The sequence below is a fragment of the Neoarius graeffei genome, chromosome 8 (assembly GCF_027579695.1).
Source record: "Neoarius graeffei isolate fNeoGra1 chromosome 8, fNeoGra1.pri, whole genome shotgun sequence".
NCBI classification, from domain to species: Eukaryota; Metazoa; Chordata; class Actinopteri; order Siluriformes; family Ariidae; genus Neoarius; species Neoarius graeffei.
In genome coordinates this window covers 69,723,080-69,749,492 of record NC_083576.1, presented here as the reverse complement: position 1 = coordinate 69,749,492, position 26,413 = coordinate 69,723,080, and the positions used below count along the sequence as shown (strand labels likewise).

The following is a 26,413-nucleotide window of genomic DNA, read 5'->3' as shown; positions in this document are numbered from 1 at the left end:
CTTGAAGAATATATATTGAAAATAGACTTTAGTCTAGGATTGGACTTATTCTGTCACCAAAAAACAAAAACAAAAACAACCTTACACACAGACAGGGATTGAGTCAGTCCTACAAATTGGATCAAACTGTCGCATCAATGTATATTCCACTGTTTGTTGTTTGTTGTTACCTTGTTCACTCAGGGTAAAGGGGGACTCATATTTTGCATATTCCTCCACTCCTACATGTCTATGGACATGGTCAACTCCAAGCTGATCCACGGCAAGTCCGTAAACAAGTGGCCAGGCAATCTCTCCCAACACACACGGCTCATTCCAGTCCCCGAGAGAGAGCCTAGAGCCAAAATAACACAAAAGGCATCATATTTACATTGTATTTCAGCATAATCTAAGTCTCATCCATCAACTCAGAACATTTCAACTATATAACAATTACCAATTGAGCGTAGATTGCTGTGGGTTGAAAATAATCTAAGATTGCTAGGGTTTTTATGTGGAAATCTTGAATTGGTGAGTTGATGAAACATATTGTAAAATGGTTTCACTTCAATACCTCTGGCCATCCACTGTGCAGATTGAAATCCCCCACTTTCCACTGGCTTTGCTTCTGTCTTCCTTCTCCTGTCAAAAAAAAAAGATTTATTATATTGCTGAAGTATTCTTAAGTCATTAATATTTTAATTCCAATGACACAATTCTTTCCTTTGAATTTCCCTTAAACTGATTTGAAGGAATTGTTTAAGAACATTATAAATATTGCATGTCCTGTATTTGATAACACATTTATACTGAATTTTCATATTGGTTTTTTGGTCTGTATGTAAGTGTAAAGTATATATATATATATATATATATATATATATATATATATATATATATATATATATATATATATAAAATCTCATTATCTCTAGCCGCTTTATCCTGTTCTACAGGGTCGCAGGCAAGCTGGAGCCTATCCCAGCTGACTACGGGCGAAAGGCAGGGTACACCCTGGACAAGTCGCCAGGTCATCACAGGGCTGGCACATAGACACAGACAACCATTCACACTCACATTCACAGTCAATTTAGAGTCACCAGTTAACCTAACCTGCATGTCTTTGGACTGTGGGGGAAAACGGAGCACCCGGAGGAAACCCACGCGGACACGGGGAGAACATGCAAACTCCGCACAGAAAGGCCCTCGCCGGCCACGGGGCTCGAACCCACATTCACTGGATATAAGTAATCGCACGTTCTGATTGGCTACTCTACTACTAGGATATCAGCTCATATACCGTGAGTAGAGAAAAACAAAATGGTGGAGCATGTTGCTGAACCAACCAAGGACGAAATAAAAACTCTTCTCGAAAACAAAACCCCCAAAATAAAAAAAGCAACAAAATATGGAATAAGGGAAGGCAAGTTTATTTATATAGCACATTTCATACACAATGGCAGTTCAATGTGCTTTACAGAAGTAAAAACAATTAAAGCCGCAAGCGGCCTCGACGGGCCCTCGCGCCAGCGGCCAAGGGGGGCGGGGGCATGCGTCCCCGCGAAATACCTTCCACAGCTTCTTCGGCAAGAGACATTACTCCCACAATGGCGACAAAGCACAGAATTGGACACATGGCAACAATAGGGTATCGCACTGTACGGTGCTCGGGGGGCGCTATAGAGGCCCTGAGGCCCGCCTGGATCTGGGCTTCTGGTTCTCAGTAGCGGTGGCAGTCTAAGAAAAAGGAGCCAAATTTCGTGCGTTGTCGACCATGGCAAGCGCCCCAATAAGGGTCTTGTAAAGAGTTTGCTTGCCAAGTTTGACAAATCAGAAGCTGCAATATCATTTTTGCCATAACCAGCACCCCCAGGGGTGAAAGTCCACAAAATCTGGCGTATATGTCAGGTGAGCTATGAAGAGTTTGCGTATGAAGTTTGATGACAATTGAGTAAATAGAAGATGAGATATAGATTTTTGAAGAATAAATTTTTTGGTTTTTCCCATGTCAGTAGGTGGCGCTATGCTGTACATGAGCGATTATGAGTTGGAAAAATAAGTGTCTACAACAGCAACGTACTATCACAAGGTAGTGGTGTGAAGGAAAAGCATTATGGAATTATTTACCAAAAACCCGTTTTGCAGCAATTGCGTCGGCTAAAAACAGCGCCCCCCATGGACGAAAATTCCCAAAATGTGGTATACATGACATGGGAGGTAGTAAGAGGGTGGCCGTGAAGTTTGACCAAATTTGAGGAAAGATTGGATTTTTTGCCCAAAAATAGCGCCCCCAGTGGCGAAATATCACAGAAATTGGGTAACATGTCAGAAGCCCAATGAGTGATTTGCGTGTGAAGTATGAGCAGTTTTGAGCAATTAGAAGATTTGTTATGAATTTTTAAGCATGTAAAATTTTGCATTGAAAATTGATTGACGTATAACTTCTGAACGGTTTATGCTACGTGAAACGTATTTAGTAACTTTTGTCAGCCATGTCTGTAGATGATGTGTATCAATTTTGGTGACATTCCTATGAACGGTCTAGGAGGAGTTGCGCCGTCTTCGTGGCCATGCATTTCGCACAAAAGTGAAATAACCTCACTTCCTGTTGGGCGTGGCTAATGCAGTGGCATAACATTTTTGTCCGGCTTAGGGAGATACATATGCGTACCAAATGGCATGCCACTACTACAAACTACATGGCAACCAGGCACCTTAATGCGGGAGGCCAAAATCACAACGAGTTAGGGGGCGCTATAGAGGCCCTGAGGCCCGCCTGGATCTGGGCTTCTGGTTCTCAGTAGCGGTGGCAGTCTAAGAAAAAGGAGCCAAATTTCGTGCGTTGTCGACCATGGCAAGTGCCCCAATAAGGGTCTTGTAAAGAGTTTGCTTGCCAAGTTTGACAAATCAGAAGCTGCAATATCATTTCTGCCATAACCAGCACCCCCAGGGGCGAAAGTGCACAAAATTTGGCGTACATGTCAGGTGAGCTATGAAGAGTTTGCCTATGAAGTTTGATGACAATTGAGTAAATAGAAGATGAGATATAGATTTTTGAAGAATAAATTTTTTGGTTTTTCCCATGTCAGTAGGTGGCGCTATGCTGTACATGAGCGATTATGAGTTGGAAAAATAAGTGTCTACAACAGCAACGCACTATCAGAAGGTAGTGGTGTGAAGGAAAAGCATTATGGAATTATTTACCAAAAACCCGCTTTGGAGCAATTGCGTCGGCCAAAAACAGCGCCCCCCATGGACGAAAATTCTCAAAATGTGGTATACATGACATGGGAGGTAGTAAGAGGGTGGCCGTGAAGTTTGACCAAATTTGAGGAAAGATTGGATTTTTTGCCCAAAAATAGCGCCCCCACTGGCGAAATATCACAGAAATTGGGTAACATGTCAGAAGCCCAATGAGTGATTAGCGTGTGAAGTATGAGCAGTTTTGAGCAATTAGAAGATTTGTTATGAATTTTTTAGCATGAATAATTTTGCATTGAAAATTGATTGACGTATAACTTCTGAACGGTTTATGCTACGTGAAACGTATTTAGTAACTTTTGTCAGCCATGTCTGTAGATGAAGTGTATCAATTTTGGTGACATTCCTATGAACGGTCTAGGAGGAGTTGCGCCGTCTTCGTGGCCATGCATTTCGCACAAAAGTGAAATTACCTCACTTCCTGTTGGGCGTGGCTAATGCATTGGCATTACATTTTTGTCCGGCTTAGTGAGATACATATGCGTACCAAATGGCATGCCACTACTACAAACTACATGGCAACCAGGCACCTTAATGCGGGAGACCAAAATCACAACGACTTAGGGGGCGCTATAGAGGCCCTGAGCCCCGGCCAAGTTTGGGCTTTTGGTTCTGAGTAGCGGTGGCAATTCTCGGAACTGGTGCCAAATTTCGTGCATTTTCGCCCATGGCAAGCGCCCCGAAAATGGCCCAACAGCGGAGAAAAATAAAGAAGAAGAAGAAGACGGAAGAATAATAATAGTGAACTCTTACAAGAACAATAGGGCCTTCGCCCATAGGGCTCGGGCCCTAATTAAAGCCGCAAGCGGCCTCGACGGGCCCTCGCGCCAGCGGCCAAGGGGGGCGGGGGCATGCGTCCCCGCGAAATACCTTCCACAGCTTCTTTGGCAAGAGACATTACTCCCACAATGGTGACAAAGCACAGAATTGGACACAGAGTACACGGTGCGCTGAGATGTTGTCATGGACAGAACATTTTATGCCATGGCTTCCCAACCAAATTAATGTATTTACCTCATCAGTCACCAAGCTATAGCTACATAGGATTGTCTTCTGTTAGACATCTATTAGTCTGTATGTAACGCTACAACACTTGCTCCCGACTGCCTACCCATTCCCCACAAGTCATGTGTGTTTAAGGCAACCAAAACAACATACTCCTGGTGCCTCATGATTGTAAACACCTCTCCTGGAACTGCTACAGCGCAATGAGCGCCCCCAGTGGTCCACAAGTCATGTGTGTTTAAGGCAACCAAAACAACATACTCCTGGTGCCTCATGATTGTAAACACCTCTCCTGCAACTGCTACAGCGCAATGAGCGCCCCCAGTGGTGAAAGTTCACCAAATTTGGTATACATGTCAAGGGACCTATGAAGAGTTGTTTTGTAAAGTTTGATCAAGTTTGACCAATCAGAAGCCGAGATATAAATTGTTGCCTGAAAACAGCGCCCCCAGTGGCAAAAGTTCACAAAATTTGGCACATATGTCAGGTGACCTGTTAAGAGTGTGCGTATCAAGTTTGATCAAGATTGAGAAAATAGAAGATGAGATATTGATTTTTGAAGAATAAATTTTTTGGTTTCTCCCATGTCAGTAGGTGGCGCTATGCTGCACATGAGCGATTATGAGTTGGAAAAATAAGTGTCTACAACAGCAACGTACTATCACAAGGTAGTGGTGTGAAGGAGAAGCGTTATGGAATTATTTACCAAAAACCTGTTTCGGAGCAATTGCGTTGGCCAAAAACAGCGCCCCCCATGGACGAAAATTCCCAAAATGTGGTGTCCATGACATGGGAGGTAGTAAGAGGGTGGCCGTGAAGTTTGACCAAATTTGAGGAAAGATTGGATTTTCTTCCCAAAAATAGCGCCCCCAGTGGCGAAAAATCACAGAAATTGGGTAACATGTCAGATGCCCAATGAGTGATTTGCGTGTGAAGTATGAGCAGTTTTGAGCAATTTGAAGATATGTTATGAATTTTTAAGCATGTAAAATTTTGCATTGAAAATTGATTGACGTATAACTTCTGAACGGTTTATTCTACGTGAAACGTATTTAGGAACTTTTGTCAGCCGTGTCTGTAGATGATGTGTATCAATTTTGGTGACATTCCTATGAACGGTCTAGGAGGAGTTGCGCCGTCTTCGTGGCCATGCATTTCGCACAAAAGTGAAATTACCTCACTTCCTGTAGGGCGTGGCTAATGCATAGGCATTACATTTTTGTCCGGCTTAGTGAGATACATATGCGTACCAAATGGCATGCCACTACTACAAACTACATGGCAACCAGGCACCTTAATGCGGGAGGCCAAAATCACAATGAGTTAGGGGGCGCTAAAGAGGCCCTGAGGCCCGCCTGGATCTGGGCTTCTGGTTCTCAGTAGCGGTGGGAGTCTAAGAAAAAGGAGCCAAATTTCGTGCGATGTCGACCATGGCAAGCGCCCCAAAAAGGGTCTTGTAAAGAGTTTGCTTGCCAAGTTTGACAAATCAGAAGCTGCAATATCATTTCTGCCATAACCAGCACCCCCAGGGGCGAAAGTGCACAAAATTTGGCGTACATGTCAGGTGAGCTATGAAGAGTTTGTGTATGAAGTTTGATGACAATTGAGTAAACAGAAGATGAGATATAGATTTTTGAAGAATAAATTTTTTGGTTTTTCCCATGTCAGTAGGTGGCGCTATGCTGTACATGAGTGATTATGAGATGGAAAAATAAGGGTCCACAACAGCAACGCACTATCACAAGGTAGTGGTGTGAAGGAAAAGCATTATGGAATTATTGACCAAAAACCCGTTTTGGAGAAATTGCGTCAGCCAAAAACAGCGCCCCCCATGGACGAAAATTCCCAAAATGTGGTATACATGACATGGGAGGTAGTAAGAGGCTGGCCGTGAAGTTTGACCAAATTTGAGGAAAGATTGGATTTTTTGCCCAAAAATAGCGCCCCCAGTGGCGAAATATCACAGAAATTGGGTAACATGTCAGAAGCCCAATGAGTGATTAGCGTGTGAAGTATGAGCAGTGTTGAGCAATTAGAAGATTTGTTATGAATTTTTTAGCATGTAAAATTTTGAAGTGAAAATTGATTGACGTATAACTTCTGAACGGTTTATCCTACGTGAAACGTATTTAGTAACTTTTGTCAGCCATGTCTGTAGATGATGTGTATCAATTTTGGTGACATTCCTATGAACGGTCTAGGAGGAGTTGCGCCATCTTCGTGGCCATGCATTTCACACAAAAGTGAAATTACCTCACTTCCTGTTGGGCGTGGCTAATGCATTGGCATTACATTTTTGTCCGGCTTAGTGAGATACATATGCGTACCAAATGGCATGCCACTACTACAAACTAAATGGCAACCAGGCACCTTAATGCGGGATGCCAAAATCACAGCGACTTAGGGGGCGCTATAGAGGCCCTGAGCCCCGGCCAAGTGTGGGCTTTTGGTTCTGAGTAGCGGTGGCAATTCTCGGAAGTGGCGCCAAATTTCGCGCGTTTTCGCCCATGGCAAGCGCCCCGAAAATGGCCCAACAGCGGAGAAAAATAAAGAAGAATTAAAGCCGCAAGCGGCCTCGACGGGCCCTCGCGCCAGCGGCCAAGGGGGGCGGGGGCATGCGTCCCCGCGAAATACCTTCCACAGCTTCTTTGGCAAGAGACATTACTCCCACAATGGTGACAAAGCACAGAATTGGACACAGAGTACACGGTGCGCTGAGATGTTGTCATGGACAGAACATTTTATGCCATGGCTTCCCAACCAAATTAATGTATTTACCTCATCAGTCACCAAGCTATAGCTACATAGGATTGTCTTCTGTTAGACATCTATTAGTCTGTATGTAACGCTACAACACTTGCTCCCGACTGCCTACCCATTCCCCACAAGTCATGTGTGTTTAAGGCAACCAAAACAACATACTCCTGGTGCCTCATGATTGTAAAGAGCTCTCCTGCAACTGCTACAGTGCAATGAGCGCCCCCAGTGGTCCACAAGTCATGTGTGTTTAAGGCAACCAAAACAACATACTCCTGGTGCCTCATGATTGTAAACACCTCTCCTGCAACTGATACAGTGCAATGAGCGCCCCCAGTGGTCCACAAGTCATGTGTGTTTAAGGCAACCAAAACAACATACTCCTGGTGCCTCATGATTGTAAACACCTCTCCTGCAACTGCTACAGCGCAATGAGCGCCCCCAGTGGTGAAAGTTCACCAAATTTGGTATACATGTCAAGGGACCTATGAAGAGTTGTTTTGTAAAGTTTGATCAAGTTTGACCAATCAGAAGCCGAGATATAAATTGTTGCCTGAAAACAGCGCCCCCAGTGGCAAAAGTTCACAAAATTTGGCACATATGTCAGGTGACCTGTTAAGAGTGTGCGTATCAAGTTTGATCAAGATTGAGAAAATAGAAGATGAGATATTGATTTTTGAAGAATAAATTTTTTGGTTTCTCCCATGTCAGTAGGTGGCGCTATGCTACAACACTTGCTCCCGACTGCCTACCCATTCCCCACAAGTCATGTGTGTTTAAGGCAACCAAAACAACATACTCCTGGTGCCTCATGATTGTAAACACCTCTCCTGCAACTGCTACAGTGCAATGAGCGCCCCCAGTGGTCCACAAGTCATGTGTGTTTAAGGCAACCAAAACAACATACTCCTGGTGCCTCATGATTGTAAACACCTCTCCTGCAACTGCTACAGCGCAATGAGCGCCCCCAGTGGTGAAAGTTCACCAAATTTGGTATACATGTCAAGGGACCTATGAAGAGTTGTTTTGTAAAGTTTGATCAAGTTTGACCAATCAGAAGCCGAGATATAAATTGTTGCCTGAAAACAGCGCCCCCAGTGGCAAAAGTTCACAAAATTTGGCACATATGTCAGGTGACCTGTTACGAGTGTGCGTATCAAGTTTGATCAAGATTGAGAAAATAGAAGATGAGATATTGATTTTTGAAGAATAAATTTTATGGTTTCTCCCATGTCAGTAGGTGGCGCTATGCTGCACATGAGCGATTATTAGTTGGAAAAATAAGTGTCTACAACAGCAACGTACTATCACAAGGTAGTGGTGTGAAGGAGAAGCATTATGGAATTATTTACCAAAAACCTGTTTTGGAGCAATTGCGTTGGCCAAAAACAGCGCCCCCCATGGACGAAAATTCCCAAAATGAGGTGTACATGACATGGGAGGTAGTAAGAGGGTGGCCGTGAAGTTTGACCAAATTTGAGGAAAGATTGGATTTTTTGCCCAAAAATAGCGCCCCCAGTGGCGAAATATCACAGAAATTGGGTAACATGTCAGATGCCCAATGAGTGATTTGCGTGTGAAGTATGAGCAGTTTTGAGCAATTTGAAGATATGTTATGAATTTTTAAGCATGTAAAATTTTGCATTGAAAATTGATTGACGTATAACTTCTGAACGGTTTATTCTACGTGAAACGTATTTAGGAACTTTTGTCAGCCCTGTCTGTCGATGATGTGTATCAATTTTGGTGACATTCCTATGAACGGTCTAGGAGGAGTTGCGCCGTTTTCGTGGCCATGCATTTCGCACAAAAGTGAAATTACCTTACTTCCTGTTGGGCGTGGCTAATGCATTGGCATTACATTTTTGTCCGGATTAGTGAGATACATATGCGTACCAAATGGCATGCCACTACTACAATCTACATGGCAACCAGGCACCTTAATGTGGGAGGCCAAAATCACAATGAGTTAGGGGGCGCTATAGAGGCCCTGAGGCCCGCCTGGATCTGGGCTTCTGGTTCTCAGTAGTGGTGGGAGTCTAAGAAAAAGGAGCCAAATTTCGTGCGATGTCGACCATGGCAAGCGCCCCAAAAAGGGTCTTGTAAAGAGTTTGCTTGCCAAGTTTGACAAATCAGAAGCTGCAATATCATTTCTGCCATAACCCGCACCCCCAGGGGCAAAAGTGCACAAAATTTGGCGTACATGTCAGGTGAGCTATGAAGAGTTTGCGTATGAAGTTTGATGACAATTGAGTAAACAGAAGATGAGATATAGATTTTTGAAGAATAAATTTTTTGGTTTTTCCCATGTCAGTAGGTGGCGCTATGCTGTACATGAGTGATTATGAGATGGAAAAATAAGTGTCCACAACAGCAACGCACTATCACAAGGTAGTGGTGTAAAGGAAAAGCATTATGGAATAATTTACCAAAAACCCGTTTTGGAGAAATTGCGTCGGCCAAAAACAGTGCCCCCCATGGACGAAAATTCCCAAAATGTGGTATACATGACATGGGAGGTAGTAAGAGGGTGGCCGTGAAGTTTGACCAAATTTGAGGAAAGATTGGATTTTTTGCCCAAAAATAGCGCCCCCAGTGGCAAAATATCACAGAAATTGGGTAACATGTCAGAAGCCCAATGAGTGATTAGTGTGTGAAGTATGAGCAGTGTTGAGCAATTAGAAGATTTGTTATGAATTTTTTAGCATGTAAAATTTTGAAGTGAAAATTGATTGACGTATAACTTCTGAACGGTTTATCCTACGTGAAACGTATTTAGTAACTTTTGTCAGCCATGTCTGTAGATGAGGTGTATCAATTTTGGTGACATTCCTATGAACGGTCTAGGAGGAGTTGCGCCATCTTCGTGGCCATGCATTTCACACAAAAGTGAAATTACCTCACTTCCTGTTGGGCGTGGCTAATGCATTGGCATTACATTTTTGTCCGGCTTAGTGAGATACATATGCATACCAAATGGCATGCCACTACTACAAACTATATGGCAACCAGGCACCTTAATGCGGGAGGCCAAAATCACAATGACTTAGGGGGCGCTATAGAGGCCCTGAGCCCCGGCCAAGTGTGGGCTTTTGGTTCTGAGTAGCGGTGGCAATTCTCGGAAGTGGCGCCAAATTTCGCGCGTTTTCGCCCATGGCAAGCGCCCCGAAAATGGCCCAACAGCGGAGAAAAATAAAGAATTAAAGCCGCAAGCGGCCTTGACGGGCCCTCGCGCCAGCGGCCAGTGGGGGCGGGGGCATGCGTCCCCGCGAAATACCGTAAAGAGTCTGCTTGCCAAGTTTGACCAATCAGAAGCTGCAACATCGTGTGTGCCATAACCAGCACCCCCAGGGGTGAAAGTGCACAAAATTTGGCGGATATGTCAGGAGAGCTATGAAGAGTTTGCTTATGAAGTTTGATGACAATTGAGTAAATAGAAGATGAGAGATAGATTTTTGAAGAATAAATGTTTTGGTTTTTCCCATGTCAGAAGGTGGCGCTATGCTGTACATGAGCGATTATGAGTTGGAGAAATAAGTGTCTACAACAGCAACGCACTATCACAAGGTAGTGGTGTGAAGGAAAAGCATTATGGAATTATTTACCAGAAACCCGTTTTGGAGAAATTGCGTCGGCCAAAAACAGCGCCCCCCATGGACGAAAATTCCCAAAATGTGGTATACATGACATGGGCGGTAGTAAGAGGGTGGCCGTGAAGTTTGACCAAATTTGAGGAAAGATTGGATTGTTTGCCCAAAAATAGCGCCCCCAGTGGCGAAATATCACAGAAAATGGGGAACATGTCAGAAGCCCAATGAGGGATTTGCGTGTGAAGTATGAGCAGTTTTGAGCAATTAGAAGATTTGTTATGAATTTTTAAGCATGTAAAATTTTGCATTAAAAATTGATTGACGTATAACTTCTGAGCGGTTCAAGCTACGTGAAACTTATTTAGTAACTTTTGTCAGCCATGTCTGTAGATGATGTGTATCAATTTTGGTGACATTCCTATGAACAGTCTAGGAGGAGTTGCGCCGTCTTCGTGGCCATGCATTTCGCACAAAAGTGAAATTACCTCACTTCCTGTTGGGCGTGGCTAATGCATTGGCAGTACATTTTTGTCCGGCTTAGTGAGATACATATGCGTACCAAATGGCACGCCACTCCTACAAACTACATGGCAACCAGGCACCTTAAAGCGGGAGGCCAAAATCACAACGAGTTAGGGGGCGCTATAGAGGCCCTGAGGCCCGGCTGGATCTGGGCTTTTGGTTCTCAGAAGCGGTGGCAGTCTAAGAAAAAGGAGCCAAATTTCGTGCGTTGTCGACCATGGCAAGCGCCCCAATAAGGGTCTTGAAAAGAGTTTGCTTGCCAAGTTTGACAAATCAGAAGCTGCAATATCATTTCCGCCATAACCAGCACCCCCAGGGGCGAAAGTGCACAAAATTTGGCGGACATGTCAGGTGAGCTATGAAGAGATTGCGTATGAAGTTTGATGACAATTGAGTAAATAGAAGATGAGATATAGATTTTTGAAGAATAAATTTTTTGGTTTTTCCCATGTCAGAAGGTGGCGCTATGCTGTACATGAGCGATTATGAGTTGGAAAAATAAGTGTCCACAACAGGAACGCACTATCACAAGGTAGTGGTGTGAAGGAAAAGCATTATGGAATTATTTACCAAAAACCCGTTTTGGAGCAATTGCGTCGGCCAAAAACAGCGCCCCCCATGGACGAAAATTCCCAAAATGCGGTATACATGACATGGGAGGTAGTAAGAGGGTGGCCGTGAAGTTTGACCAAATTTGAGGAAAGATTGGATTTTTTGCCCAAAAATAGCGCCCCCAGTGGCGAAATATCACAGAAATTGGGTAACATGTCAGAAGCCCAATGAGTGATTTGCGTGTGAAGTATGAGCAGTTTTGAGCAATTAGAAGATTTGTTATGAATTTTTTAGCATGTAAAATTTTGAAGTGAAAATTGATCGACGTATAACTTCTGAACGTTTTATCCTACGTGAAACGTATTTAGTAACTTTTGTCAGCCATGTCTGTAGATGATGTGTATCAATTTTGGGGACATTCCCATGAACGGTCTAGGAGGAGTTGCGCCGTCTTCGTGGCCATGCATTTCGCACAAAAGTAAAATTACCTCACTTCCTGTTGGGCGTGGCTATGCATTCATAGAACTTTTTTTGTTCGTCTCAGTAAGATACATATGTGAACCAAATTTCGTTCCTCTACGACAAACTATATGGCAACCAGGAGCCTTCGAAAAAAGGCAAAATTTTCAAGGCGTTAGGGGGCGCTATAGAGGCCCAGAGCCCCGCCCAGATCTGGGGTTTTGGATCTGAGTAGCGTAGGGGATGCCGATAAAATGATCCAAAATATGCGCGTTTTCGTCCACAGGAAGTGCCCCAAAAAAGGCCGAACAGCGACCGCGACTAAGGAATAATAATAATAATAATAATAATAATAATAATAATAATAATAAAAAACCGAACAAGATCAATAGGGCCTTCGCCCTATAGGGCTCGGGCCCTAATAATAATAATAGTGAACTCTTACAAGAACAATAGGGCCTTCGCCCTATAGGGCTCGGGCCCTAATAATAATAGTGAACTCTTACAAGAACAATAGGGCCTTCGCCCTATAGGGCTCGGGCCCTAATAATAGTGAACTCTTACAAGAACAATAGGGCCTTCGCCCTATAGGGCTCGGGCCCTAATAATAGTGAACTCTTACAAGAACAATAGGGCCTTCGCCCTATAGGGCTCGGGCCCTAATTAAAGCCGCAAGTGGCCTCGACGGGCCCTCGCGCCAGCGGCCAAGGGGGGCGGGGGCATGCGTCCCCGCGAAAAACCTTCCACAGCTTCTTCGGCAAGAGACATTACTCCCACAATGGCGACAAAGCACAGAATTGGACACATGGCAACAATAGGGTCTCGCACTGTACGGTGCTCGGGGGGCGCTATAGAGGCCCTGAGGCCCGCCTGGATCTGGGCTTCTGGTTCTCAGTAGCGGTGGCAGTCTAAGAAGAAGGAGCCAAATTTCGTGCGTTGTCGACCATGGCAAGCGCCCCAATAAGGGTCTTGTAAAGAGTTTGCTTGCCAAGTTTGACAAATCAGAAGCTGCAATATCATTTTAGCCATAACCAGCACCCCCAGGGGCGAAAGTGCACAAAATTTGGCGTACATGTCAGGTGAGCTATGAAGAGTTTGCCTATGAAGTTTGATGACAATTGAGTAAATAGAAGATGAGATATAGATTTTTGAAGAATAAATTTTTTGGTTTTTCCCATGTCAGTAGGTGGCGCTATGCTGTACATGAGTGATTATGAGTTGGAAAAGTAAGTGTCTACAACAGCAACGTACTATCACAAGGAAGTGGTGTGAAGGAAAAGCATTATGGAATTATTTACCAAAAACCCGTTTTGGAGCAATAGCGTCGGCCAAAAACAGCGCCCCCCATGGACGAAAATTTCCAAAACGTGGTATACATGACATGGGAGGTAGTAAGAGGGTGGCCGTGAAATTTGACCAAAATTGAGGAAAGATTGGAATTTTTGCCCCAAAATAGCGCCCCCAGTGGCGAAATATCACAGAAATTGGGTAACATGTCAGAAGCCCAATGAGTGATTTGCACGTGAAGTATGAGCAGTTTTGAGCAATCAGAAGATTTGTTATGAATTTTTAAGCATGTAAAATTTTGCATCGAAAATTGATTGACGTAAAACTTCTGAACGGTTAATCCGACGTGAAACGTATTTAGTAACTTTTGTCAGCCATGTCTGTAGATGATGTGTATCAATTTTGGTGACATTCCTATGAACGGTCTAGGAGGAGTTGCGCCGTCTTCGTGGCCATGCATTTCGCACAAAAGTGAAATTACCTCACTTCCTGTTGGGCGTGGCTAATGCATTGGCATTACATTTTTGTCCGGCTTAGTGAGATACATATGCGTACCAAATTGCATGCCACTACTACAAACTATATGGCAACCAGGCACCTTAATGCGGGAGGCCAAAATCACAACGACTTAGGGGGCGCTATGGAGGCCCTGAGCCCCGGCCAAGTTTGGGCTTCTGGTTCTGAGTAGCGGTGGCAATTCTCGGAACTGGTCCCAAATTTCGTGCGTTTTCGCCCATGGCAAGCGCCCCGAAAATGGCCCAACAGCGGAGAAAAATAAAGAAGAAGAAGAAGACGGAAGAAGAAGAAGAAGAAGACGGAAGAAGAAGAAGAAGAAGAAGAAGAAGAAGAAGACGGAAGAATAATAATAGTGAACTCTTACAAGAACAATAGGGCCTTCGCCCATAGGGCTCGGGCCCTAAAAACAGTAAACGATAGAGAAATAAAATTACATAAAATAATTTTATTTTTATTCTAAAACAATTAATTAAAATAATTAAAAGAATTAAAAGAAAATAATAAGAATTAAACAATAGTAAAAATAAAATAATAAAATGAAGTAGTAGTTCAAATAGGATGAGAAAAAACCCCCAGCAGAATAGAATAAAGAATAAAATAGAATTAAAGCCGCAAGCGGCCTCGACGGGCCCTCGCGCCAGCGGCCAAGGGGGGCGGGGGCATGCGTCCCCGCGAAAAACCTTCCACAGCTTCTGCGGCAAGAGACATTACTCCCACAATGGCGACAAAGCACAGAATTGGACACATGGCAACAATAGGGTCTCGCACTTCGTGCGTTGTCGACCATGGCAAGCGCCTCAATAAGGGTCTTGAAAAGAGTTTGCTTGCCAAGTTTGACAAATCAGAAGCTGCAATATCATTTTTGCCATAATCAGCACCCCCAGGGGCGAAAGTGCACAAAATTTGGCGTATATGTCAGGTGAGCTATGAAGAGTTTGCGTATGAAGTTTGATGACAATTGAGTAAATAGAAGATGAGATATAGATTTTTGAAGAATAAATTTTTTGGTTTTTCCCATGTCAGAAGGTGGCGCTATGCTGTACATGAGCGATTATGAGTTGGAAAAATAAGTGTCTACAACAGCAACGTACTATCACAAGGTAGTGGTGTGAAGGAAAAGCATTATGGAATTATTTACCAAAAACCCGTGTTGGAGTAATTGCGTCGGCCAAAAACAGCGCCCCCCAGGGACGAAAATTCCCAAAATGTGGTATACATGACATGGGAGGTAGTAAGAGGGTGGCCGTGAAGTTTGACCAAATTTGAGGAAAGATTGGATTTTTTGCCCAAAAATAGCGCCCCCAGTGGCGAAATATCACAGAAATTGGGTAACATGTCAGAAGCCCAATGAGTGAGTTGCGTCTGAAGTATGAGCAGTTTTGAGCAATTAGAAGATTTGTAATGAATTTTTAAGCATGTAAAATTTTGCAGTGAAAATTGATTGACGTATAACTTCTGAACGGTTTATGCAACGTGAAACCTATTTAGAAACTTTTGTCAGCCATTTCTGTAGATCATGTGTTTCAATTTTGGTGACATTCCTATGAACGGTCTAGGAGGAATTGCGCCGTGCTCGTGGCCATGCATTTCGCACAAAAGTGAAATTACCTCACTTCCTGTTGGGCGTGGCTAATGCATTGGCATTACATTTTTGTCCGGCTTAGTGAGATACATATGCGTACCAAATGGCATGCCACTACCACAAACTACATGGCAACCAGGCACCTTAATGCGGGAGGCCAAAATCACAACGAGTTAGGGGGCGCTATAGAGGCCCTGAGGCCCGCCTGGATCTGGGCTTCTGGGTCTCAGTAGCGGTGGCAGTCTGAGAAAAAGGAGCCAAATTTCGTGTGTTGTCGACCATGGCAAGCGCCCCAATAAGGGTCTTGTAAAGAGTTTGCTTGGCAAGTTTGACAGATCAGAAGCTGCAATATCATTTTTGCCATAACCAGCACCCCCAGGGGCGAAAGTGCACAAAATTTGGTGGAGATGACAGGTGAGCTATGAAGAGTATGCGTATGAAGTTTGATGACAATTGAGTAAATAGAAGATGAGATATAGATTTTTGAAGAATAAATTTTTTGGTTTTTCCCATGTCAGTAGGTGGCGCTATGCTGTACATGAGCGATTATGAGGTGGAAAAATAAGTGTCTACAACAGCAACGTACTATCACAAGGTAGTGGTGTGAAGGAAAAGCATTATGGAATTATTTACCAAAAACCCGTTTTGGAGCAATTGCGTCGGCCAAAAACAGCGCCCCCCATGGACGAAAATTTCCAAAATGTGGTATACATGACATGGGAGGCAGTAAGAGGGTGGCCGTGAAGTTTGGCCAAATTTGAGGAAAGATTGGAAATTTTGCCCAAAAATAGCGCCCCCAGTGGCGAAATATCACAGAAATTTTGTAACATGTCAGAAGCCCAATGAGTGATGTGCGTGTGAAGTATGAGCAGTTTTGAGCAATCAGAAGATTTGTTATGAATTTTTAAGCATGTACAATTTTGCATCGAAAAATGATTGACGTATAACTTCTGAACGGTTTATCCTACGTGAAACGTATTTAGTAACTTTTGTCAGCCATGTCTCTAGATGATGTGTGTCAATTTTGGTGACATTCCTATGAACGGTCTAGGAGGAGTTGCGCCGTCTTCGTGGCCATGCATTTCGCACAAAAGTGAAATTACCTCACTTCCTGTTGGGCGTGGCTAATGCATTGGCATTACATTTTTGTCCGGCTTAGTGAGATACATATGCATACCAAATGGCATGGCACTACTACAAACTATATGGCAACCAGGCACCTTAATGCGGGAGGCCAAAATCACAACGACTTAGGGGGTGCTATAGAGGCCCTGAGCCCCGGCCAAGTTTGGGCTTTTGGTTCTCAGTAGCGGTGGCAATTCTCGGAACTGGTGCCAAATTTCGTGCGTTTTCGCCCATGGCAAGCACCCCGAAAATGGCCCAACAGCGGAGAAAAATAAAGAAGAAGAAGAAGACGGAAGAATAATAATAGTGAACTCTTACAAGAACAATAGGGCCTTCGCCCGATAGGGCTCGGGCCCTAATTAAAGCCGCAAGCGGCCTCGACGGGCCCTCGCGCCAGCGGCCAAGGGGGGCGGGGGCATGCGTCCCCGCGAAATACCTTCCACAGCTTCTTCGGCAAGAGACATTACTCCCACAATGGCGACAAAGCACAGAATCGGACACAGAGTACACGGTGCGCTGAGATGTTGTCATGGACAGAACATTTAATGCCATGGCTTCCCAACCAAAGTAATGTATTTACCTCATCAGTCACCAAGCTATAGCTACATAGGATTGTCTTCTGTTAGACATCTATTAGTCTGTATGTAACGCTACAACACCTGCTCCCGACTGCCTACCCATTCCCCACAAGTCATGTGTGTTTAAGGCAACCAAAACAACATACTCCTGGTGCCTCATGATTGTAAACACCTCTCCTGCAACTGATACAGCGCAATGAGCGCCCCCAGTGGTGAAAGTTCACCAAATTTGGTATACATGTCAAGGGACCTATGAAGAGTTGTTGTGTCAAGTTTGATCAAGTTTGACCAATCAGAAGCCGAGATATAAAATGTTGCCTGAAAACAGCGCCCCCAGTGGCAAAAGTTCACAAAATTTGGGAGATATGTCAGGTGACCTGTTAAGAGTGTGCGTATCAAGTTTGATCAAGATTGAGTAAATAGAAGATGAGATATTGATTTTTGAAGAAAAAATGTTTTGGTTTTTCCCATGTCAGTAGGTGGCGCTATGCTGTACATGAGCGATTATGAGTTGGAAAAATAAGTGTCTACAACAGCAACGTACTATCACAAGGTAGTGGTGTGAAGGAAAAGCATTATGGAATTATTTACCAAAAACCCGGTTTGGAGCAATTGCGTCGGCCAAAAACAGCGCCCCCCATGGACGAAAATTCCCAAAATGTGGTATACATGACATGGGAGGTAGTAAGAGGGTGGCCGTGAAGTTTGACCAAATTTGAGGAAAGATTGGATTTTTTGCCCAAAAATAGCGCCCCCAGTGGCGAAATATAACAGAATTTGGGTAGCATGTCAGAAGCCCAATGAGTGATTTGCGTGTGAAGTATGAGCAGTTTTGAGCAATTAGAAGATTTGTTATGAATTTTTAAGCATGTAAAATTTTGCATCGAAAATTGATTGACGTATAACTTCTGAACGGCTTATCCTACGTGAAACATATTTAGGAACTTTTGTCAGCCATGTCTCTAGATGATGTCTATCAATTTTGGTGACATTCCTATGAACGGCCTAGGAGGAGTTGCGCCGTCTTCGTGGCCATGCATTTCGCACAAAAGTGAAATTACCTCACTTCCTGTTGGGCGTGGCTAATGCATTGGCATTACATTTTTGTCCGGCTTAGAGAGATACATACGGGTACCAAATGGCATGCCACTACTACAAACTTCATGGCAACCAGGCACCTTTATGCGGGAGGCCAAAATCACAACGACTTAGGGGGCGCTAAAGAGGCCCTGAGGCCCGCCTGGATCTGGGCTTCTGGTTCTCAGTAGCGGTGGCAGTCTAAGAAAAAGGAGCCAAATTTCGTGCGTTGTCGACCATGGCAAGCGCCCCAAAAAGGGTCTTGTATAGAGTTTGCTTGCCAAGTTTGACAAATCAGAAGCTGCAAGATCATTTTTGCCATAACCAGCACCCCCAGTGGCGAAAGTGCACAAAATTTGGCGTATATGTCAGGTGAGCTATGAAGAGTTTGCGTATGAAGTTTGATGACAATTGAGTAAATAGAAGATGAGATATAGATTTTTGAAGAATAAATTTTTTGGTTTTTCCCATGTCAGTAGGTGGCGCTATGCTGTACATGAGCGATTATGAGATGGAAAAATAAGTGTCCACAACAGCAATGTACTATCACAAGGTGCTGGTGTGAAGGAAAAGCATAATGGAATTATTTACCAAAAACCCGTTTTGGAGAAATTGCGTCGGCCAAAAACAGCGCCCCCCATGGACGAAAATTCCCAAAATGTGGTATACATGACATGGGAGGTAGTAAGAGGGTGGCCGTGAAGTTTGACCAAATTTGAGGAAAGATTGGATTTTTTGCCCAAAAATAGCGCCCCCAGTGGCGAAATATCACAGAATTTGGGTAACATGTCAGAAGCCCAATGAGTGATTTGTGTGTGAAGAATGAGCAGTTTTGAGCAATTAGAAGATTTGTTATGAATTTTTTAGCATGTAAAATTTTGAAGTGAAAATTGATTGACGTATAACTTCTGAACGGTTAATCCTACGTGAAACGTATTTAGTAACTTTTGTCAGCCATGTCCGTAGATGATGTGTATCAATTTTGGTGACATTCCTACGAACGGTCTAGGAGGAGTTGCGCCGTCTTCGTGGCCATGCATTTCGCACCAAAGTGAAATCACCTCACTTCCTGTTGGGCGTGGCTAATGCATTGGCATTACATTTTTGTCCGGCTTAGTGAGATACATATGCATACCAAATGGCATGGCACTACTACAAACTATATGGCAACCAGGCACCTTAATGCGGGAGGCCAAAATCACAACGACTTAGGGGGCGCTATAGAGGCCCTGAGCCCCGGCCAAGTTTGGGCTTTTGGTTCTGAGTAGCGGTGGCAATTCTCGGAACTGGTGCCAAATTTCGTGCGTTTTCGCCCATGGCAAGCGCCCCGAAAATGGCCCAACAGCGGAGAAAAATAAAGAAGAAGAAGAAGACGGAAGAATAATAATAGTGAACTCTTACAAGAACAATAGGGCCTTCGCCCATAGGGCTCGGGCCCTAATAAAGTTAAAGTAAATTTAAAACATGCAGAGAAAGTAAAGATTATAAAAAATGTAAAGAAGACAATATTAATTATTTAACAGAAAGCATCTGAAAACAGCTTGGTCTTTAACCTAGATTTGAAGCTGCCAACAGCAGGAGCATTTTTAATGTCCTCTGGCAGTTGGTTCCATAGCTGTACTGCATAGTAGCTAAAAGCTGCTTCACCATACTTTGTTTTGGTTTTAATAGTAAATTTTTCTGTTTTGATCTGGTAGATCTGATTGGGTTAGGCCGCTGCAACATATGAGAGAGGTAATTGGGCCCTGTACCATTTAGAGATTTGAATACCAGCAGCAATACTTTAAAGTCAATTCTGTAGCTTACTGGAAGCCAGTGAAGCTGGACCTTAGAATTGGAGTAATGTGCTCTGTTCTTTTTGTTCGTGTGAGAACCCTAGCCGCTGCATTTTGAACCAGCTGAAGTCGTTTGATGGTCTTTTTTGGCAGGCCTGTGAAAAGGCCATTGCAGTAATCAACCCTACTAGAGATGAAGGCATGTATTAGTTTTTCCAGATCATTTTTTGGCATAAGTCCTCTTAGTTTGGAAATGTTTTTTAGGTGATAAAAATGGCGTTTTAGTGATTGTTTTCATGTGACTGTCAAAGTTTAGCTCGCTGTCAATGAAAACACCAAGATTTTTAACCATTTCTTTAGTTTTAATCCCTTTTGTGTCAAGAATAGTGGTAATCCTGAGTCTTTCATCTTTTTTTCCAAATAGAATGTATGTTTTTTCATTCTTACATTCTTATGTAAGAATGTATGTTTTTTATTTTTTCAAGAATTATTATCCCCCGCCCAAATGAAGTTTGGCGGGGGATATAGAAACAGGGTCCGTCCGTCCGTCCATCCATCCGTCCTTCCAGCAACGTTTTCATTTCTGGGCCATATTTTTAAAACTACTGAAGATATCTTCATGAAACTTTGTATAGATATCAAGCAACATGTGAACTGGTGCCTTTTGCTATTTTGGATTTTTGAAAAAAAATTTTTTTTTACATAAAAAATAGATTTTGACTTAGTTACTAAGAGCAATCTTAATTTCTGGAGCATATATCCAAAACTATTCATGATATGGATTTGAAACTTGGTGTACATGTTAACAAGGTGATGTAGATGTGCCTTTTCATACTAAAAAATTTAAGAAATTTTAATTTTTCATGTTTCCATGGAAACAGTTTCAGACTTAGTCTCTCAGGTTAGTCTTAGGGGTAGGTTTTGTTTCCGGAGCAGACCTTGAAAGTGGTATGATCTTGAAAGTTCGTATAAGTGTTGATTAAGTAATGTATATGTGCCTTTTGATACTAAGAAATGTGAGAAATTTTAATTTTTAGCTCACCTGGACCAAAGGTCCAGTGGGCTTTTGTCATAGGCTGCTGAGGTCAGCGTAAAGAGGTAGGGTTGGTTTCCTGCAGCAGAACTTGAAAAATGTGACAAATAATATTTTGAAACTTGGTATATAGTTGGTATATAGGGCAGGAAATATAGATGACTCTGTCTTCTTGTTATTATAGCATTTTTCACAAATTGCTACTGTCATTTCACTGATTTGTTTACATTCTAAGCGGAAATGATTTTGTCTGACATTTTGTATCAAGTTTTTATTTAATGAATTTGCAAAAAATAGAAATTAAAATGCTCTGTTTCTCAAAATCCAGTGAATGTGGATAAAATTAAACAGCTATTCTACTCAATCTTGTTGTACATGGCTTTTAGCCAACCTCGTCGACTATTAGCTCATGTATGACTCAATTTCGTGGAATAATACCAAAGTAGCCTAATTGATTATAGCAGAAATTACATACACACCTCTACTGAAGACAGCTGTTTACATTTAATGAACAATTTCTGGGTCTCTTCAGCAAACATACAGAAATCTGGAACGACAAATCTGCCTTGCACTGCTTTCAGAATGAAAGATACAAAGCCTGTCACACACCTGTGAGATGTCCACAAAAGAGTATGGTCATTGTCACAAGGTCTGATAAGTAGATAACATCCACAACTTCTATTTGTGTTTAATGACTACACAGGTCTATGACTGTTTAATGAGGCTAAAGACCTTTGGAAAGTGTTTCTGTCCACTGTTCCATCGGCATCCTGCAGTTTTTTCATCAGTGCATAGCAATCCTTAATCCGTGGGTCAGTTCTTAAAATGCCAGACCACCACAGGGTCTATTGATGAAAAAAAGAGCATATAATATTTCCTAAACAGGGGTGTTATTTAGGGAATGGTGAGTTATTCCTTTCTCAAATACCTCAAAGAATTGATTGGTGCTGACTCTTCCTCCGGAGGCGAAGCTGTCGAATAGCATGTCAGCAGCTCTGCAGAAACCCAAGGACAAGATGTGCGTCACAAAAACATGTCGGTGACAATACAGTTACCTAAAGCAGATTTTAACAACAGTGTGAAAGCCTACAATATTTTGTAAACAAGACATGAGACTCACACTTTTCTCTTGGATTGGCTGTGCGGGGCCTCAGTCCTGCGGATGCTTGACCAGGGCTGGGCAGCGAGCATTCGCTCTGGTTCTGCCTGCAGGACTTTTGTGCCACCATTGCTGATAAATGCTGATAAAGCTGGGCAACAGTGGGCAAAACTGTAATTCGGTGATACTAGAAATTTAAGGCATGTTCTTGTGACGGAAATTAAATTTGATCTGAAAGTAAGTTTAGTCTGTGTCTATAAGACCACATTTAAAACATTTATAGCATTCTGAGTGACAATGTATTCTTATTTGTATTATTATCATGATTGTGGCATATTATTTTAGCCAATTAGAAAACATATAGGAAAGGTTGACAAAACAAAGGACGTTATATAGCTTTAGAAAAAATATATTAGTATTAGTATTAGTACTAACAGTAAAACATTATTATTTTCAGGTGGAAATTGTTGAAAACTGCAAAAATATTCAAGCAAAAGGTTTTTTTTTCATCAGTACAAAGAAAACAGGTTGAAATTCTACTCTGTGGTAAACTCATAAAAATACAAATGCTGTGGAGAGATAATAAGCTGGAAAATGCTGGAGTGTTGCTTCAATGATGTCCTTTTTGCAAAATACTGTAAGATGTCATGAACAGATACTTTCTTCTTCTCCCCATAGCCAGGAAGGGCACCACTGATGACATTTTAACAGTCCATCATTGGTGTGTCAAGGGAGTCCATCCTTCTCCAAGCTTGATCAATGGACAATTTAGAGGAGACTGTTACCCTGCATATCTTTGGACCATGGGGGAAAATCAGAGCACCCAGAAGTACATGGATGAACATGCAAACTCCACACAGAAAGGCCCCTCATCGGCCATGAGGTTCGAACCCGGAACCTTCTTGCTGTGAAGCAACAGTGCTAACCACTGCACCACCATGCCACCCTACAGATACCTTAGTATACTAGAAACTGGTGAAGCATACAGTAGATTTTTTTTTCCACAGCTTTCATTCCTGTTTTAGAGATCTACCTGTTGATCCTGGAGCCACAAAGTTGACAGGCCTCTGAGATGGCACAGCTTTTCTTGGCACAGAGTTTGAAATATTCTCTGCAAGACTGGTCTCCTGGAAACATTCATAACAACATGACCCTCAAGGCAAAGCTATAAAGGGAAGTAACATTTCATGGTACCCCTACTACTTTCAGAAAAATGGCACAAGATTTTACCAAGTTTTTTCTTTTTTAATCACAAACTAGGGCTAGTGTAGGTCTAGATATAAATCTGAGACACAAATTAGCACATTTAAAGTGTTTACAGTGTCTTAAATCCACACTGTTTATAATGTACACAATCGGCAGTCTTTAAGACCACAACCAGACACTTACTTTGGTGTCTTTGATGTCTAAATAAATGCAGGTAGTGTGCAAGGAAAAACTAATTGTTACCTTTACAAGGTAACATGATCGCTGAGGTATGTTGCTGGCTGACAACAGCAACAAAAAGTGCCAGGGGCAATGGTTTTATTTCAGGACATGTCAGCTTAGTCTCTTGCACAGGCAGGCTTCTTTAGGTTTATATGATGCCACCAACAATGCTGCTTTGTGCCATGTATATTACAATTCATTATTACATGGGTATCCACTGAAACTTCTAGTGGGGAATTTTTGTGTTTTATATTTAGAATCTCGTTTTATATAAAACAGTACAGGAAGAAATAGCCTATGGCTGTGCTGAAATAGCATACTCATCTCCTATTGCTTGTATCCCTCAGGGTTTTAACAAGATATGTATTTTCCATGCCCATGTTTTAGCTTTATCTGGATCGAATGAGTGTTTATGTAGCAGTGGCAGGGTGAGCAGGACAGAGCTTGTACACAGGCACCTGGGCTTCTGCACTCTTCACAGGGGCAGCATTCCTTTCAGAAAGGCCATCTGTCATCACACCATTCTCTAAACGAGGTTAAAAAAAGAGGAAGAATTCTCTGATATTTTTTACTTCACAAGCAGAGCTCTAAAAATGCCTTTCTTGAAAAAGAACGAGACTTAAGACTTAGAGGATTTGGTGGAAGAATATACAGCTAGGTCATTGTACAATGTAGGTCACAAGTTTTCAGATACTGTTAGCCAAGATGTGGTCCACTCCCAAAACCTCTGAATTCCAAGCAATTGCATAATACAAGTACAAACTTCCAGAGCTTGGTGTGTGGGTTATGATTGTAATTTCTATTTTCACTCTCAGCTGCAATTGTAAAATTTTCTTGTACAAAGGAAAAGTATGAAAGTGGCTGTTAAAGCAACAAGGTTTTGTGAAACCACTTTGTTCTATGATTTATGATCTATTTTCGTCAATTCTTGAAGCTGCCTCGTTTTCCACATTCAACCTCTGACCATTTTTCAACAGGGCTCTTTACATCATTCTCTGTTTAATGACTGAAATCAGAGTACGCTATATATAAAGCTTAGGTGGGTTATATGCCTTTACTGTCTTGGATATCTTGTTCTGAAATTCTCTTTAAATCATTACTTGGATCTGCTTTCTGCTTCGCTGTTGTATGATTGCTTTAGTGCTGATAAGATTTTAAGCCCCTCACTGTTTCTATAAAGAATGGAGTGAAACCACTGTTCTGATGTTTTTTTTTTTAATTTTCACACTTTGACCAGTCAACAATAATAACATAATAATAAAAATATACGAGCGCTATAGAAGCATTTCAAAGGACCAAAAATAACCCATCAAATAATCCCTTTGCAGAAAGATGCTTTTATGCCTGGCTATATTGGTGTATTCCAGACATTTAATTAAACAGCACTGCCAATGTCTGGGCTCTCGGTTTGACAGAATAAATACAAAGGAGGAACAGCTCATAAAGAGATTACTCATCTCAGATAGCTCAAAATATTTAATAATTAGAATACCACATTTGAATTCAACCCATTAACTTGGAAATCTAAAATCTTTAGACTACTTTCAGAGGTCCTGGACCTCTGAGCAAAACAGGACAACTCAATAGAGAAATCAATAAGAAGATTCTAATTGTAATTAGTCAACCATGGTATGTATATTGAATAATAAAAATGAATAAAACTCATAACTAGTGTGAATGGCGGTTCGTCTCTGCATTAGCCCTGTGATAGATTGAAGACCTGCTCAGGATGTAACCTGTCTCTTGCCCAAAGTCAGCTGGAATTTGCTCCAGCTTGCCCTATGAACCTAACAGATAAGCGGTATAGATAATGGATGGATAACTCATAACTGAGTGCAATCAAAGGCAGAAAAATATTCATATCAATCAAAAAAAGTCCTATCATGCAATCAATTATGACTCATCATTCAGGTTAAAGGATAATAAGAAGCAAAAACAATACAACAACAACAACAACAACGATATAAAATGTGACTGATTACTTATTTACACTCAGACTAAAAAGAAATGAGACACCACACTACTATGTTGTGTTGATTTTGCTCCTTAACACACCCACGTTTTCCCAAACTCAAACCACAAGCACAGTTAAATGAGATGTTCTCTATAGCAGCATTCCTCTAGTTCCAGCCAGAACGTATTCTTTATTGCTAAACATCCTTATTTTTGCCGATCAGGGATCAGCCTTTCTCTTGTAATAATTAAAAATGGGATTTGGTTCAAGACATCTGGCTCCAGATGTGTGAGAAAGGAAAATTTATAACTGGAACTACAGGAACTGTCATTGAAAATCACAGCATGTAAAGCCACACAGATCACTTCCAAATTATACATTTGAGCAGAGCATATTTTAGTCCTATACCTCTCATGTCCTCCTCCTTATTCGGCTCCAGCAATTTGTTGCCATCCAAACCTCCATAGCGTTTTCTCCATTTACGACGAAGAGATGGTGTTCTCTGGAAACTAAGAAGAAAACATTTATAATTATACATTGAATGCTATTTGTTTTTAATATAAAGCCATGTAATATAGGCCAGTGAATGGCATTAATATAAATTCATATACTCTGTGATAATTTCATCATTGCTTACACTTGTAAACAACATAATAGAAGAAATCCTGTTACTTGTTGACAGTGTAAAATAAAACTAATAAGTTAAAAGGTGAACCACAGAAATGAAATTAGGGACTAGAGACTGTGTATCTGTGCTGAGACAAGTCTACTCATGAAGGATAAATACTAAGCATCTTGACACAACATAATACTTCCCCCTTCATTACAAATATT

General features: G+C 42.1%; 1 protein-coding gene across 1 annotated transcript in view; it reads right to left on the bottom strand.

The window, feature by feature from the left end:
* glsl (glutaminase like) overlaps positions 1 to 26,413 on the bottom strand; it is a 32,086-nt gene that overhangs the window by 5,425 nt on the left and 248 nt on the right. Inside the window, exons 2-10 of the mRNA XM_060928124.1 lie at positions 25,988 to 26,088; positions 24,084 to 24,151; positions 23,231 to 23,324; positions 22,219 to 22,348; positions 22,027 to 22,093; positions 21,831 to 21,943; positions 21,578 to 21,707; positions 554 to 621; positions 171 to 334 (exon numbers count right to left, since the gene is read on the bottom strand). Coding sequence (XP_060784107.1) covers positions 171 to 334; positions 554 to 621; positions 21,578 to 21,707; positions 21,831 to 21,943; positions 22,027 to 22,093; positions 22,219 to 22,348; positions 23,231 to 23,324; positions 24,084 to 24,151; positions 25,988 to 26,088 — 935 coding nt within the window. The remainder of the gene's footprint in view (positions 1 to 170; positions 335 to 553; positions 622 to 21,577; positions 21,708 to 21,830; positions 21,944 to 22,026; positions 22,094 to 22,218; positions 22,349 to 23,230; positions 23,325 to 24,083; positions 24,152 to 25,987; positions 26,089 to 26,413) is intronic.